Genomic DNA, 16,521 nt, shown 5'->3' with positions numbered 1-16,521 from the left:
CCATGGTGATTACAAGTAGCATCTTAAATTCATAACTATCTCGTTTCTATTCATGCCAGTTCTGCTTTAATTGTATAAAAAATCTTATATTCCCTTACAGCTCCATTCCTTTTTATATTATTTTCAGAAATTACATCATATACATTGTGTGCTCATTAACATAGACCTATAATTATGGGTTTTGAAGTTTTTAAGGAGGAAAAGAGGAATTACAAATCAAAAATACTGTATTGCTGGGTTGTATATTTATCTTTATCTAATGAGCTATCTTTATTGGTATTCTTTTTTTCTTTGTATAGCTTAGAATTACTGTATAGTGTCTTTTAATTTCAGCCTAAAGATCACTTTCTAGTTTTTTTCTTGTAGAGCATGTGGACTAATGATTAGCTCCTCCGGCCCTGGTTTATTTGGGCATACCTTACTTTTCTCCTTCATTTTTAAAGGATGGTTCTGCCAGACATGTAATTCTTGGTTGACAGGTTTTTTGTTCTTTTAGCCCTTTAAGTATGTGATCTCACTGCCTTCTGGCTATGGTCATTTCCAATGAGAAATCAACTATTAATTTTATTGAGGATCCCTTGTATGTGGTGAGTAGATTCTCTCTTGTTGCTTTCAAGATTCTGTCTTTTAATGTTTGATTCATCCTACTTGGAGTTTCTTAAGCTTTTTAGATGTTTAGAGTCATATCTTTCATCAAATATTCAAAGACCATTATGTCTTTGAATATTCTTTCTGTCCCTTTCTATCCCTTCCATACTTCTGGGACTACCATTATTTGTGTGTTGGTATACTTAATAGTTTCCCACAGGTCCATCAGACTGTTCACTTTTCATCATTGCTTTTTCTTTCTACCCCTTAGAGTGGGCAATCTGAATAGACCTATCTTCCAGTTAATTCATTCTTCTGCCTGCTCAAATCAGTTTGAATCCCTTTAGTTAATTTTTTATTTTACTTACTGTACTTCTTATCTCCACAATTTCTGTTTGGTTTCTTTTAATAATTTCTCTCTTTATTGATACTTGTCATTTGGTGAGATTTTATTTTCCTGGTTTTCTTTAGTTCTGTGATCATATTTAAGAGAATAGGTTTAAAGTATTTGCTTAATAAGACTAATGTCTGGGCTTACTCATTAACAATTTCTATTCATTTTTTTCCTGTGAATGGGTCGTATTTTCTTGTTTTTCTCCATGCCTCTCTCTTTTTTTTCTGTTGAAAACTGGACAGTTTGAATATTATAATATGATAATTCTGGAACTAAGATCCCCCCCATTAAGGTTTGTTGTTGCTACCTGTTGTGGGTTGTGCAATAGTTGTTTGATTAGTGACTTCAAAATTATTTTTGTCAAGACTGTATTCTTTGATATGCGTGGTGACTGAATTCTCCTTCCATTAGCTAAGTGGTCAGCTACTGATTTGACAGAGATTTCCTTAAATGCCATGAAATAAAAATAATTTTCAGTCTTTGCAGATTGGCTCTGTGTTGGTGTACACCTTCAATACTTAGCCAGGCTGTTTATAACTCTTTCTTTGCCTACATTTCCTGCTGTGCAGAGCTTAAAAGTCAGTGACTGGTGAAAGCTTAGGGTCTTTTCCAGCCTTTTCTGAGTATATTTTTAGCCCTAGGCATATACCTGGCTATCTACCTACCTTGCTATATACAGGAGTATTTCAGTGCCCTTATTTTCTCACATACAGGTATTGTCTTCCCAAATCTCTTTCTTAGACTTTTCAGTATGTCTGCTGCTTACTCCCTCTATTATCCCTTGTGTCAGCTGGCTGTATTTAGTAGATTTGTCTTTAAATTCTTTTTACCTTGTCTGGAAGGCCACCACAACCCTGATAAAATTCTGAGTAGGGCAAAACAAACCGCTGAACCCATCCATCAGGGGATACTAGAGAAGTCAAAATACACAATGACAATATTTTGATAAAAAGGCTGTATTATCTCCTCTGGCACCAGAAAGCCACATTGTTAATGTAAACTGCCACCACCAAAGCCACTGCTGAGACGGGGAGTGAAGGCTGGCAGGCAGGTAAGTCAAAATGTAGCACACTCTTATCAAAATGTATCAGCTTTATTTTTCATTAGGCATTCCCCTGGTTGTTAAAAGTTTTTAATTAAATTCTGAACTTTCAAAAAGGTTTTGATTATTACCATTTTAGCTCTTACTTTTAGGTCTTGGTACATTCAGAGTTAATTTTTGTATATGGTGTAAGGTAAGTGTTCAACTTCATTCTTTTGTATATGTATATCTCATTTTTCAGCACCATTTATTAAAAAGACTGTCCCTACCCCTTTGAATAATCTTTGTACCTTTATCAAGAATTATTTGACCATGTATGTGACTATTTACCTCTCAGCTCTCTGTTATGTTTCATTGGTCAGTTTGTCTGTCTTTATGTTAGCGTCCATACTGTTTTGATTATTTTGGTTTTGTAGTAAGTTTTGAAGTCAAGAAGTATAAGGCTTCCAACTTTGTTCATGTGTTTCAAGATTGTTTTAGCTATTTGGAGTCCCTTAAGATTCCATATGAATTTTAGCATGGGTTTTTTTCTGTTTCTGTAAAAATCCCTAGTGGGCTATTACAGAGATTACATTATATCTGAAAATCGCTGGGGTAGTATTGACAACTTAACAATATCAAGTCTTTCAATTTATGAACAGTAAATATCTCCATTTATTTGTATCTACTTTAATTGCTTTCAATAACATTTTATAGTTTTCTGTGTAAAAGTCTTTTGCCTCCTTGGTTAAGTTTACTCCTAAGTATTTTATTCTTTTTGATAGTATTATAAATAGAATCATTTTCTTAAATTCATTTTTGAATGAATATTTGTTAATGCAGAGAAACACAGTAGATTTTTGTGTTGTTTTGAATACTGGGACTTTGCTGGATTAAAATTTTTTTGTGTTGGACTTTAGGGTTTTCTACATATAAGATCATGTTGTATGCAAACAAAGATGATTTTTAGTTATCCCTTTCCAATTTGGAAGCCTTTTATTTCTTTTTCTTACCTAAGTGCCTTGGATAGGACCTCCAGTCCTATTTAAAACAAAGTGGCAAGAGTAAGCACCCTTGTCTTGTTCCTGATCTTAAAGAAAAATGCTTTCAGTCTTTTATCTTCATATATTGACCTTTATTATGTTGAGATACTATCCTTCTATTCTAGTATGTAGACTATTTTTTATCATGAAAGGGTGTTGAATTTTGTCATATGTTTTTTCTGATTATCATGTGTTTTTTCCCAATCATTATATTAATGTGGTATATAACATTGATTGATTTTGCATATGTTAAATCATTCTTGCATTCTAAGAATAAATCCCAGTAGGATATAGTATATAGTCTTTATTTCTCTTATTTATTTATTTATTTAAAAAACTTATATTTTATTGATTATGCTGTTACAGTTGTCCTGATTTTCCCCTGTTGCTCCCCTCCAACCAGCACCCTGCACTCCCTCAGACATTTTCCACACCTTTGTTCATGTCCATTGGTCATGTGTATAAGTCATTCGGCTACTCCATTTCCTATGCTGTACTTTACATCCCCATGGCTGTTCTGTAACTACCAACTTGTACTTCTTAATCCCCTCACCTCTTCATCTGTACCCCCATACCCACCTCCCATCTGGCAACCATCAAAACACTCTATCCATGATCCTCTCTCTCTTTTTCTTTTCTGCTTAGTTTGTTTTTTTCTATTCAATTGTTGATAGATTTGTATTTTTTGCCATTTTATTGTTCGTAGTTTTGACCTTTTTCTTAAATAAGTCCCTTTAACATTTCATATAATAATGGTTTGGTGATGATGAACTCCTTTAGCTTTACCTTGTCTGGGAAGCACTTTCTCAGCCCTTCCATTCTAAATGATAGCTTTGCTGGATAGAGTAATCTAGGTTGTAGGTTCTTGCTTTTCATCGCTTTAAATACTTCTTGCCAGTCCCTTCTTGCCTGCAAAGTTTCTTCTGAAACATCACCTGACAGTCTTATGGGAACTCCTTGGTAGGGAACTCTCTTATTTTCTTCTGCTGCTTTTAAAATTCTCTCTTTACTCTTAACCTTTAGCATTTTAATAATGATGTGTGTTGGAGCGAGCCTCTTTGTGTCCATCTTGTTTGGGACTCGCTGTGCTTCCTGGACTCGTACGTCTATTTCCTTCACCAAATTAGGGAAGTTTTCTTTCATAATTTTTTCAAATAGATTTCCAATTTCTTGCTCTTTCTCTTCTCCTTCTGGCACCCCTATGAGGCAAATGTTGGACTTTTTGAAGGTGTCCCAGAGTCTGCGTATACTATCTTTTTTTTTTTTTTTTAATTCTTTTTTCTTCTTCTTGTTCTGATTGGTTGGTTTTCTTCTTCTTTATGCTCCAAATAATTGATTTGATTCTCAGCTTCATCCACTCTACTGCTGTTTCCCTGTAAATTGTTCTTTATTTCAATTAGTATATCCATCATTTCTGACTGGATTTTTTTATGCTGTTCAGATCCTAGCTAATTTCCTTGAGCATCCTTATAACCAGTGTTTTGAACTCTACAGCTAGTAGATTGCTTATCTCCATTTTGTTTAGTTCTTTTTCTGGAGTTTGATTTGTTCTTTCATTTGGGCATGTTTCTTTGTCTCCTCATTTTGGCAGCCTCCCTGTGTTTGTTTCTATGTATCAGGTAGAGCTGCTATGACTCCCTGCGTTGGTATTGTGGCCTAATGTAGTAGGTGTCCTGTAGGGTCCAATGGCACAGCCTCCCCTATCACCCCAGCTGGGTACTTGATGTGCGCCCTTTGTGTGAGCTGAGTACACCCTCCTCTTGTAGGTGAGCCTTGATTACTGTTGGCAGGTCAATGGGAGGGATTTACGCAGGCCAGTCAGCTGCAAGAACTGGCTGTGACCACTGACCACCAACCTCCATTGTCCATGGAGGATCATCTGTACATGAGCAGAGTGGTGGTGTTCCAATGTGATCTGTAGCTGTCCACTGGGTGCGCGAGCTCTGGGGTACAGGCCACCTGTGTTCTGTCCAGGGCCACCCTGCCTGAGCTATAAGGCAATATGCAGATGGCTGCTACTTGTGCTGGGCTTGGAGATTCCTGGCTGCTGCTAGTGCTGAGCCTGAGGCCACTTAGCAAGAGGTATGGGCACTGGGAGCCCACTGAGGCTAGCTGTTGCTTGTTTGAGAGCATTTAGGAAGTTGTGAAATATGAGCCAAGACCTGCCATTCCTATGGAAAAGCAACTGTTAACAGCTTGAGTGGGCCTGTAAGTTGGGTGGGGCAGAGCCTCAGGGGATCTTCAGGGTGGGGTAAACAGTGTTATCCAGGTTGATGGAGTCTCAGATATGGTACCTACCTACCAGCTCTGTGGTTCGGTTGGGGGAAGGGTTCAGAAAATGAACAATGGCCTCTGCCTACCTTTTTGTCTGGGAGAAAGCTGTCCGTCAGCTCTTGCCTTGATGCCAGACACTTCAGTTTCTCCCCGTATGCCACTAGTGCCTTTTAAACTGAGCTGCGACCCTGGTGCTGGAGCTCAGAGGGAGTGAGTCTGAGTAGGTGAATCTGTGTGTGACTTCTTTAAGAGGAACTGCTTGTGACTCCAAAAGTTTCTTCCACTGACTCAATCTCTGCTGGTTTTTGCAGCCAGAAGTTATGGTGACTTATCATTCTGGTACTGGAACGCTTGGCTGGGGGGCCTGGTGTGGGGCTTGGACTCCTCACTCCTGAGATATCCCTCTCAACTTTTTATCTATCACATGTGGGTGTGGGACCAACTTGTTCCATGTCTGCACCCCTCTTACCAGTCTGGATAGATGTTGTTTCTTTAATTCCATAATTGTCAGACTTCCATTCACTTTGCTGTCTGCCAGTTCTGAGTGATGGTTGTTTTATAATTTGGTTGTAATTTTGATGTGGTTGTGTGAGGAGGCAAGCTGTATTTACCTATGCTGCCATCTTGACCGAAAGTCTCACTGTTAATCTTGTAATGGCTCTCTTGTATTTAAGGAGTCACTTTTCTTTTGCCACTGTCAAGGTTCTCTCCTTGCCTTTGAGAAACTCTCTTTGTTTTATTTTAATGTGTTTTGGTGTGGATCTATTTGGATTAATCTTACTTACAAAGTGCTGAGCTTCTTATACTCTATATTCATTTCTGTCTTCAAATTTGGGAAGTTTTCAGCCATTGTTTCTTCAAATAACCTCTGCACTCTTTCCTCTGTCTCTTCCCCTTCTGAAACTCCCATTATACCTGTATTGGCATTGTTTATGTTGTCCCATGAGTCCCTTAGGCTCTGTTTACTTTTCTTCATTTTTTTTTTCTTTTAGTTCCTCAGACTCATTAATTTCAAATGACCTGTCTTCAAGTTTGCTGATTCTTCCTTCTGTCTAATTAACTATGTGTTGGGCCTGTCTAGTGAATATTTCAGTTTAGTGTTTGTGTTTTTTAACTCCCGAATTCCTGTTTGGTTCTTTTTTAAACATTTTTACTTCTTTAATCATATTCTGGTTTTCTAAGTCATTTTCCTTTTCTTGTTTGTCCTCATCCTCTTTGAGCTCATTGAGCATATTTAAAGCAGTTTTAAATGTTTTGTCAAGTAAGCCAAATGCCTGTGATCTTTTAGGGTTTCTAGATATTTATTTTGTTCCTTTGAATGGACTGTGTGTCTTTGTTTCTCTTATGACTCATCGTCTGTTGTTGAAATTGGAGCATTTAAAAATTAGGTAACTTTCCTAGTCTTTGAGGATTTGTCTCCATTCAGGAAACAACCCACATTAAAGGCTCAGGGTCCATTCAAACCTTTTCTGGATATGTATCTTCCTGAGCCTGTGCAACTGCTTTTATTCCCATTCCCCATATACTCAGGTGCTATTAAATGTACTGGTTTTCCAAAGAGCTTTACCGCTGCTTCTCATAAGCCTTGGAAGTTCTCTTGTATTCCTCTGTCCATAATCTCTTGCCCTAAGGCACCACATGTCTGCAGACCCCCTGCATCTCTAACCTGCCACTGCTTTGACCATTTCAATTAGTGCTTCACAGCAGGTGAGACAAAAATTAATCCTTCAGGCTGCCCATAGACAAGCAGAACATTGCAAGTAACTTTCACTATTTTCCTTCTGTCCTGATGGAGGAACTGGGAATTGAATACAGTCCTCCCATTTGCACTGTACTGCACTGGGGAGATGGTGGGCAAGGATGGATAAAAGCACTATGAATTTTTCTAAAGTTTTGGGTACAGTCTGTTTTGGAGAGACGTTCACTTGATTGCTCTAGCTTCTTACCTTGTTTCTAGAGTTTTCACTAAGTCACTTCGGTCCATCTATTTTATTATTTATTTATTTATTGTTTCCATGGGAGGACCAGGATCTGGAGCTTCAAAATTTGTCATCTTGCTGATATCACTCCTTATTTGTTAAAACAGCATGCGAATTGATATTTTTTCAAAATAAAAACTTTCATTTAAGTTTTTAAAAGAAGCTCAAATTCGCTCACATCCAGAGTGTCTCATTCAGCAGAGTTTCTTCTGCTTGGAACTTTACTCTTCAGTTATGAACATGTCCAGTCTTTTTTTCTTCTTTTTTTAATGGTCTTTTCTCAATTTTATTTATTTTTACATTATTTGCCTTTTTTATTGTTGTTCTAATACAGTTGTCCCCATTTTCCACCATTGCTCTTCCCTGCCCTGCCACCCTCCTCTCCCACAGTCAATTCCCACCCTATTGTCCATGTCCATGGGACATTGATACTCTCTGTTCCTTGACTAGACCCCTCCCCTTCTTCTCCATCTTTTCCTCCTCCCCCATCCCCTCTATTCACTGTCAGTCTGTTCCTTGTTTCCATGCCTCTGGTTCTGTTTTGCTCATTTATTTGTTTTGTTCATTAGATTCCACTTATAAGTGAGATCATATGATATTTATCTTTCACTGCTGGCTTATCTCACTAAGCATAATAGTCTCCAGTTGCCTCCATGCCGTCATGAAAGGTAGGAGTTCCTTCTTTCTTTCTGCCGCTTACATTTACATTATGTAAATGTACCACAGTTTTTTTATCCACTCATTTACTGATGGACACTTAGGCTGTTTCCAGCCCTTGCCTATTATAAATAATGCTGCTATAAACGTAGGGGTGCATAGGTTCTTTTGAATTGGTATGTCAGGATTCTTAGGGTACAGTCTCAGCAGTGGAATCAATGGATCAAAAGGCAGTTCCATTTTTAGTTTTTGAGGAAATTCCATACTGTTTCCCACAGTGGCTGTACCAGTCTGCATTCCTACCAACAGTACAGTAGGGCTTCCCTTTCTCCACATGCTCACCAGCCTTTGTGGTTTGTTGATGTTAATGATGACCATTCTAACTGGTATGAGGTGATATCTCATTGTGGTTTTAATTTGCATTTCTCTGATGGCTAGTGATGTTGAGCATCCTTTCCTATGTCTATGGGCCATCCGTATGTCCACCTTGGAGAAGTGTGTATTCAGGTCCTTTGCCCATTTTTTAATTGGGTTGTTTGTCTTCCTAGTGTTGAGTCATATGAGTTCTTTATATATTTTGGAGATCAAACCCTTGTCTGAGGTATCATTGGCAAACATGTTTTCCCATACAGTTGGTTCCCTTTTCATTTTGCTGATGTTTTCTTTAGCTATGCAGAAGCTTTTTAATTTGATGTAGTCCCATTTGTTGATTCTTTCCTTTATTTCCCTTGCCCTAGAGGATGTACCAGCAAAAATATTGCTGCATGGGATATTTGAAATTTTACTGCCTATGTTTTTTCCTCTGGGACTTCTGTGGTGTCATAGCTTATGTTTAAATCTTTTATCCATTTTGCATGTATTCTGGTATATGGTCTAAGCTGATGGTCTAGTTGCATGTACCATTCCAATTCTCCCAACACCATTTGTTGAAGAAGCTATTTTTACTCCATTGTATGCTCCTGCCCTCTTTGTCAAATATTAATTGACCATAGAGACATGGGTTTATTTCTGGGCTCTCTATTCTGTTCCATGGATCTATGTGTCTGTTCTTATACCAGTACCAGACTGTTTTGATTACAGTGGCCTTGTAATATAGTTTGATATCAGCTATTGTGATCTCTCCTACTTTGTTTTTCTTTTCCAGGATTGCTGAGACTATTCAGGGTTTTTTGTTTGAATATAAATTTTTCAAATATTCATTCTAAGTCTGTGAAATATGTCATTGCTATTTTAATAGGGATTGCATTGAATCTATAGATTGCTTTGGGTAGTATGGATATTTTAATTTTATTAAATCTTCCAGCCCGTGAGCATGGTATATGCTTCCATTTATTTGTATCTTCCTTAATTTATTTCTTCATTGTCCTGTAGTTTTCTGATGACCAGTCTTTTACCTCCTTGGTTAAGTTTATTCCTAGGTACTTTATTTTTCTCATTGCTATAGTAAATGGGACTTTTTACCTACGTTCTGTTCCTGATATTTCATTGTTCATGTACAAAAATGCCTTTGAGTTCTGATTATTGACTTTGTATTCCACTATTTTGCCAAATTCATTTATTAGATCAAGTAGTTTTTTAATGGAGTCTATAGGGTTTTCTATATACGCTATCATGTCATTTGCAAATAATGACAGTTTTACTTACTCCTTTCCAATTTGGATGCCTTTCATTTCTTTTTCTTGTCTGATTGCTGTGGCTAGAATTTCCAATACTGTGTTGAATAAAACTGGTGAAAGTGGCCACCCTTGTCTTGTTCCTGATCTTTGGGGGAAAGCTTTTAGTTTTTGCCCATTGAGTATGATGTTGGCTGTAGGTTTCTCGTATATAGCCTTTATTATGTTAAGGTATGCTCCCTCTATTCCCAGTTTACTGAGCATTTTTATTAAATGTGTGCTGTACTTTATAAAATGCTTTTTCAGCATGTATTGATATGATCATGTGATTTTTGTCTTTCATTTTGTTTATGTGTTTTTTTTTCTGTCATTACTTTTTCAAACATTTTTTCTATCCCTTGCTTCTGTTTTTCTCTTGGTATCCATATGATACAGATATTGTTCCATTTCATGTTTTCCTGCAGCTCCCTTAAATTCTCTTTGTTCTTTTTGAGTCATTTTTTCATTTTGTTGCTCTGCCTGGGAATTTTTTTTCTACCTTGTCCTCCAGCTGGCTGATTCGATCTTCTGCTTCATCTGGCCTGCTTTTAATTCCTTCTTCTGTGTTCTTCATTTCAGATATTATATTCTTCATTTCCTCCTGGCTCTTATTGATAGTTTCTATGTCCTTTTTCATGTTGGTGTAGTTCTCAGTAAGTTCTTTGTAGTTTCCCTGGACTTCTTTGTAGTTCCCACTGAGCTCCTTGAGGATCCTTATAACCATTGTTTTGAACTCAGTGTCTGATAGAGTGCATGCCTCTGTTACATTTAGCACTCTTTCTTGGGATTCCTCCTTTCCTTTGGATTGGGGGTTCTTCATCTCCTCATTTTTGGAGACTGTTCTTGTTTATTTCTGCATCTTAGATTGATCTGCTTTGACTCCCTGTTTTCGTGGTGTGACCTCTGTGGTAGGAGATCTGTGATACTCAGTGGTTTAGTCTCCTTGATCCCCTCAGCTTGATGCCATTTATGTGGGCTCTCGGGTTGTAACTAGGTTTTAGTTGTTGTTCAGTCATCTTTGGTGAGTCCTTCCCTCTGGCGAGATGACTGAGAGTTACTCCCCCCACCACGTCTTGTATGCTATTGTTCAGGTGCTGCCAGAACAAAACCAAACAGCCCAGGAAACAAACCCACACCCAAAAAAATAACCCCTACCCACAACCACACTATCAACAGCAAATGAGCCAATATTAATAAATGTGTGAAGGGATTAAGACTATTATAAGAAAGAAAAATGAATATGAGAGAGTAGAGGGAGGAACAATACTAAGAGTAAGGAACTGAGGCAAGGCGAAGAGAGAAAGAAAATAAAATTTACATCATAAATAAAAAAAGGTGGGAAGAAGGTGGAATGGAGTAAGAGGAGGGATGCACATAGTATTAGGTTTAAAGAGAAATTTATATATACATATATATAAATTTTTCTCTATAGATGTACATATATGTATATATATGTGTGTGTTTATATATATGAAGTGAGAGATAAAAAAGGAAAAAATATAAAAAACAATAGTAACCAAATTGAGGGGAAAGATCGAGCACAGCAATATCAACAACAGATCAAAGATTAATATATGTGGGATGGGAATAAGAGGGAAAAGAGAAAGAACAGTTTAAGAAATGTCTAGAGGAAAGAGAAGTGATTTTGAGAGGATAAAGGGAGAAGGAATGCTAAGAGTGAGGAATGAAAACCAAGCTAAGGCAGGGAAACATTTAAATTTAAAACGAGAAAAAGAAAAGGCAGGAGGAAGGCAAAATGGAGTAGGAAAGGGGAACAGTAAAATTTGAGATTTGAAATACAAAAATAGTGAAGATCTGGAAATAAAGTTAATGAAATGCAAGAACAATTACCATATACATAAGCAACAAGCAAAGATTGATAAAGGTGGGGAGAGAATAAGGATATTTTAAGAATGGGGAAAAAGTGTGAGATGACTAATGACAAGAAAAGTGGTTTGGAGAGGCTGGAGAGGGGAGAATTGCTAAGAGTGTGGAGTAGAAACAGGTTGTAGCAAGATAGTAAAAATTTAAATCGAAAATAAGAAGAGGAAAGAAGGTAAAATGGATTAAGGGAAGGGAAGAGAAAAATATGAGATTTGAAATAAACTATAAAATAACAACTAGTGACCTAATAGGCACAGACTTGAAAGACGAGAAATGGATGTTAAAAAGCTGTGCAGGAGAGACAATAATGCAAATCTTTAAGAAGACTGTTGTAGAATTTGTCTCAGCATAATCTAGTTTTACCACTGTCTTCTTTTTCTGGATCCACCCCTGGTGATGTCAGATGGTGTCCCAGTCTGGCAGTAGGCAGCCTGTCCAAGATTACCAGAGATTCACAGTCTGTGGCTGTCTCCTTCAATCGTTAATCTAGTAATCTGTAATCAGCAGTGAGGCTTAAGCACCACAGGGTGGAGCATAGTAATTCCTGCTGGCAGGCCTATTGCTTTCCCGAAGGCTGATGCCACTTGGAGGGGAGTGCAATGCCTGAGCAAGATGGCTCATGCAGTATGGGGAATGACTCAGCACAGGGATCCTGGCTGCTCCCTCAGTTCTCTCCCCAAAGCCTCTGTCCTCAAATTCTCCTCCTGCAACTCTAGTCCACTCTTACCCTCTTTGCTAGAGCCCAGGGTAAGTAGCCGCAAATGAAATTTTGTGTTTTGGAGCTTTAAAAGGCTTTCCATATCTTTAGCCATCTCTACCTGGCAGACAGATACCCTGTCCCTTTTCAAAGCTGGATGTTATCTGGGTGCCTTTCTGGCTCTGTTGCTGTAGTTTCAGAGCCTGGCCCGGGGTTTAGACACCACGCTTCTCAAGGGGAACCCCCAGCCACTGAAATATCCCTCAGGCGCCTCGGCTGCCACCCATGGAAGTCCAGCCAGACTTCTCCCATCTCCTTCACACTGTGTACTGGTCTCACTGTGGTGAAGTGGCTTCTTTTGTCTGTCCATGGTTATAAGGCCTCCCTCCAGCCACCACTTAGTTGTTCATTCTGGATGACCTTTTTAATTCAGCTGCAATTCCAGACTGGTCCTGGGAGGAGGTCAGCATAGCTCTCAGTCCTCCACCATCTTTAATCTAAATTTTCCAGAGTCTTTTTAATGTCATTAAAATTACCTTCCTTTTGAGATCTGCCCACCTACTAGGGTAATATTTTCTTGACATAAGGAAAAAATAGCAATCTTTTCCTCCAACTCAACTAATGCACTTTTTTGTTTGTTTGTTTATTCAAGGTTCTGGCGTGGAATGTATAGTCGCTTTGGCAAAGAGCTAAATCCTAAGGAGAGTATGCTGAGGAGCATACTGGAAATTAAGGAGCAGAAAGCAATGTTGGAAGCATATGTGCGCAGACTAGAAAAGGTACTGAGAAAAGTCTCAAAATGAGCTCCTCTTCCCCCTTCTGTGTAGGCCCAGCCCACTTGGTGTTGAATTGGTACTTGTAAGAAGCTGCCTGGCTGACTTGTTATACTTTCTGGCTTCCAGATGTCCTTTGTATACAGAGTCTGAGGCACACTCTTTTTCTTACTTCCCATATAATGTAGTAAATATCACACTTAGCTAGTTAAACAAGTGAATTGGTTCCCTTTTTGATTTGGATGTAATTATTAGGAGAAACAAGAGGAAACAAGAGGGAAGTCACACTGGCATTTGTTATCCATCAAGAGAGTAAATATAACATCTTGGGTATACTGATAAGAACAATGAAATTGTTATATTTTAAATAAGGAAACTCATAAAAGTTCTTATTTTCTCTCCATGTAGATTGCAAACTGTTCATTGAATGCTCATGCTATGTGTGTTGATTTTGATTTATAATACCAGCAAAACCAAACCAGACACTTCGTTTTAATTACAGGTTAAATAAGTCAACAAAGGTTTTCTTTCAAAATATGAAAAATGCTGAGTTGCTTCTAGAATCTAGTGGTCCTTAAGAGTGTGTTTGAAGGAGAGGGAGAGGTACATTTCAGAAAGGAATCCTTGGAATGGGTGTGCTATTTAGGAACTGGGTGTGAACCCACTTTAGGCGAGATAAGGCATAGCTTTCCTTCCCCCTATAAGTAAACAAATACCTTTTATTGTGAAAATAAATGTATTGTGATTACATCAGATCTCAAACTTTTGAATGTCCTCTTGGGAAGCAATAGTCAGTTACTTTGTTCCATTTTTTCTTTTAAAGAAGAGATACCCTGACTGGGTGGGTCAGTTGGTTAGAGTTTCATCCTGTACACCAAATGGTTGCAGATTTGCTCCCCGGTCAGGGCACATATCTAGATTCTAGGTTCTATCCCCAGTCGGGGCACATATGGGAGACAACTGATTGATGTTTCACTCTCCTCCCTCTCCCCCCTCTCTCTCTCTTTCTTTCACACTCAAATCAATAAATATATCGTTGGGTGAGGATTTTTTTTAAAAGAAGAGGAGGCACTGGCCAGGTAGCTCAGTTAATTAGAGCATGGTCCCAATATGCCAAGGTTGTAGGTTCAATCCCCGGTCAGGGCACATACAAGAATCAATCAATGAATGCATAACTAAGTGGAACAACCAATTGATCTCTCTCTTCCTCCCTCCCTTCTTCCCTCCCTTTATCCTTTCCTCCCTCCCTCCTTCCCTCCCTATTCTCTAAAATCAATAAATTAAAAATAAAACTGAAGATAAGGAAAACTGGAAATCTGAAGCATGACTTAAAATTATGGGAAACAAGGGAAGCAAGCAGTCCTGGGAAGGAAGGCAAAGCCCTAGGCAGAACTGAGAAGTAGAAAATCTTTCCTAGGGTCTCCTGACTTCTCTTTTAGCTATTAGCAACAAGTCCCCCAGAGCAGTTCACTTATTCTAGATTCAGCCCTTTAACTTATTCCTGCCTGACTCCTGAGAGAGAATCAGATTCATTCAAGATAGAATCAGATCATTCTCTGATTATAAATAAAAAATTAAGGCTTTAAAAAATATATACATAGTTTTAACACCATTTTTAATTTACAGAAGTAAAATGGAAGTGGCCCATAATATTATTACCCAAGTAACCCTGTTGAAATTTTATTTATTTTTTAAGATTTTATTTTCTCATTTGTAGATAGAAAGGAAGGGAGGGAGAAACAGAGGGAGAGAAACATCAATGTGAGAGAGAAATGTCAATCAATTGCCTTTTGAAGGTGCCCCGACTGGGGATTGAACCTGCAACCCAGGCATGTGCTCTGACTTGGGAATAAAACCAGCGACCTTTCACTTTGTAGGATGACACCCAACCAACTGAGCCACACTGGTCAGGGAAACCCTGTTCAAATTTTTAAAAGGCAGTTCATGTGCAAAGGTAGACTGTGCAGAATACAAAAGCATAGGAAATGAAGAAATGTTTAAAAGACTTCCCCAGCTTCCCCAGTGATAACCTCCAGGGGTTATCACACACACATGCACACACACACACACACACACATACACACAGAGTTTGAGAGTTTGTGTTTTGTCATATCTGGAAAAATAAAAATGATATGCCTGTTCTCTAAGGCAGGAGCTCTTAACTGGAGTCCACGAACCCATAGGTGTCCACAAATGCCCTTTGGGGCATCTGTGAAGCCCCTGAAATTATACCTAAAACTGTGTATATGCTGTCTCATGCTCACATATGTGCATACATGCAGTTTTCTGAGAAGAAGGTAGGTCCATTATTTTCTTCAGATTTTCAAAAGTGTCTATGACCACCAGAAAGTTAAATGTCATTGAATCATTGTGTTAGCCCTGAAAGTGAAAATACCCATGGGAGGTAGCATGAAGTAGTTGACAGGTTATAGACTTTGGCATTAAAAAGAGGCAGGGTCAGATCCTAGCTCCATCATTTCCTAAATGTGTGGATTTGGGTGACTACCTTAAATTTTATGAGCCTCAGTTTCCTCATCTGTAAAATATAGCTAATACCTAATTAGTAGGATTCTTATATGAGTATAAAAGGAAATACTATATGTAAAGTTTCTGGCACATAGAGGTATTCAATGAATGTTAGTGAGCCTCCTCCTTGCCCTCCTGTTCCCAGTAATAAAATTGCATTTATTAGATAAAAAGACTTTTATAGACACAAGTCCCTTGAGGATCTTTAGTGGTTGGGCTTTTAAAGCACTATGTAAAATGATGAAGAAAAAATGATTGGGGGTAATGTTGGGCGGGGGTGTGACAGGAGGTCATCTGCTACCATATAAGTGACAGTAGGTAGAATCCCTATAGGTCTATGTGGTATTTTCCTAGTTTTTTTTCCTGTTTATAACTCTTTTCAACCATTCCTTGCTCCCATTACAGAAATTTACCGTTCACAGAGAGCCGCCAAAAGAAGCCTCTGCCTGCTCTGAATTTGGGTGTATATTACCTCAGCATCCGGAAAATCATTTGACCAATCCTGATGATGTTATGGGTGGTGAAGCTCAGATGGATCAAGTACAAAGCCAGTGCGGAGACAACCACCTTCGCTGTTCTCCGATTATGTGCAGCCCTAGGCCCACAGACAGCACTGCTGAGAATGAGGGTGCCTCTGGGGCCATGGACATCTCTGGGGTCATAGACTTCTCTGAGTGGATCCATGTGTCTAGGGCAACAGGCAGCTCTGGGATTACAGGCGTCTCCGAGGCTAGCACCCAGAAGGCAGGCTGCTCCGAGCAGCAGTAAGCTACTTACCTGCTTCCGTGCTAGGTGCACCTTGCCCCAAAGAAGGCTATGCTGCTTTTCCAATTGGTTTACATGGGCAGGGCCAGGGCACCCCTCTTCCCACTTAAGAATCTTGAAGAAGATTTAGGACATTTATTAAGTGAGCAACCAGTATATGCAGCCTGGAATGTAGACAAGAGAGAATGTGTTATTGTTCTAATAGGATTCACTTTAGAAATGTAGTGTTTGAGCTAAGATACTAGACTGGTTCCATTATTCCATTTTC

At 38.6% G+C, this 16,521-nt stretch overlaps 1 protein-coding gene across 1 annotated transcript in view; it reads left to right on the top strand.

Annotated features, from left to right (window-relative positions):
* The window catches only part of MTMR8 (myotubularin related protein 8), a 71,270-nt gene extending 55,014 nt beyond the window's left edge, over positions 1-16,256 (top strand). The window contains exons 12-13 of the mRNA XM_090265222.1: positions 12,842-12,968; positions 15,894-16,256. Of these exons, the coding sequence (XP_090121348.1) occupies positions 12,842-12,968; positions 15,894-16,256 (490 nt within the window). The remainder of the gene's footprint in view (positions 1-12,841; positions 12,969-15,893) is intronic.
* The last annotated feature ends 265 nt before the right edge of the window (positions 16,257-16,521 follow it).

This window comes from Furipterus horrens, unplaced genomic scaffold, assembly GCF_987537825.1.
Source record: "Furipterus horrens unplaced genomic scaffold, mFurHor1.1.pri manual_scaffold_17, whole genome shotgun sequence".
In the NCBI taxonomy this organism is placed as follows: Eukaryota; Metazoa; Chordata; class Mammalia; order Chiroptera; family Furipteridae; genus Furipterus; species Furipterus horrens.
This window is presented reverse-complemented; position numbering and strand designations above follow the sequence as displayed.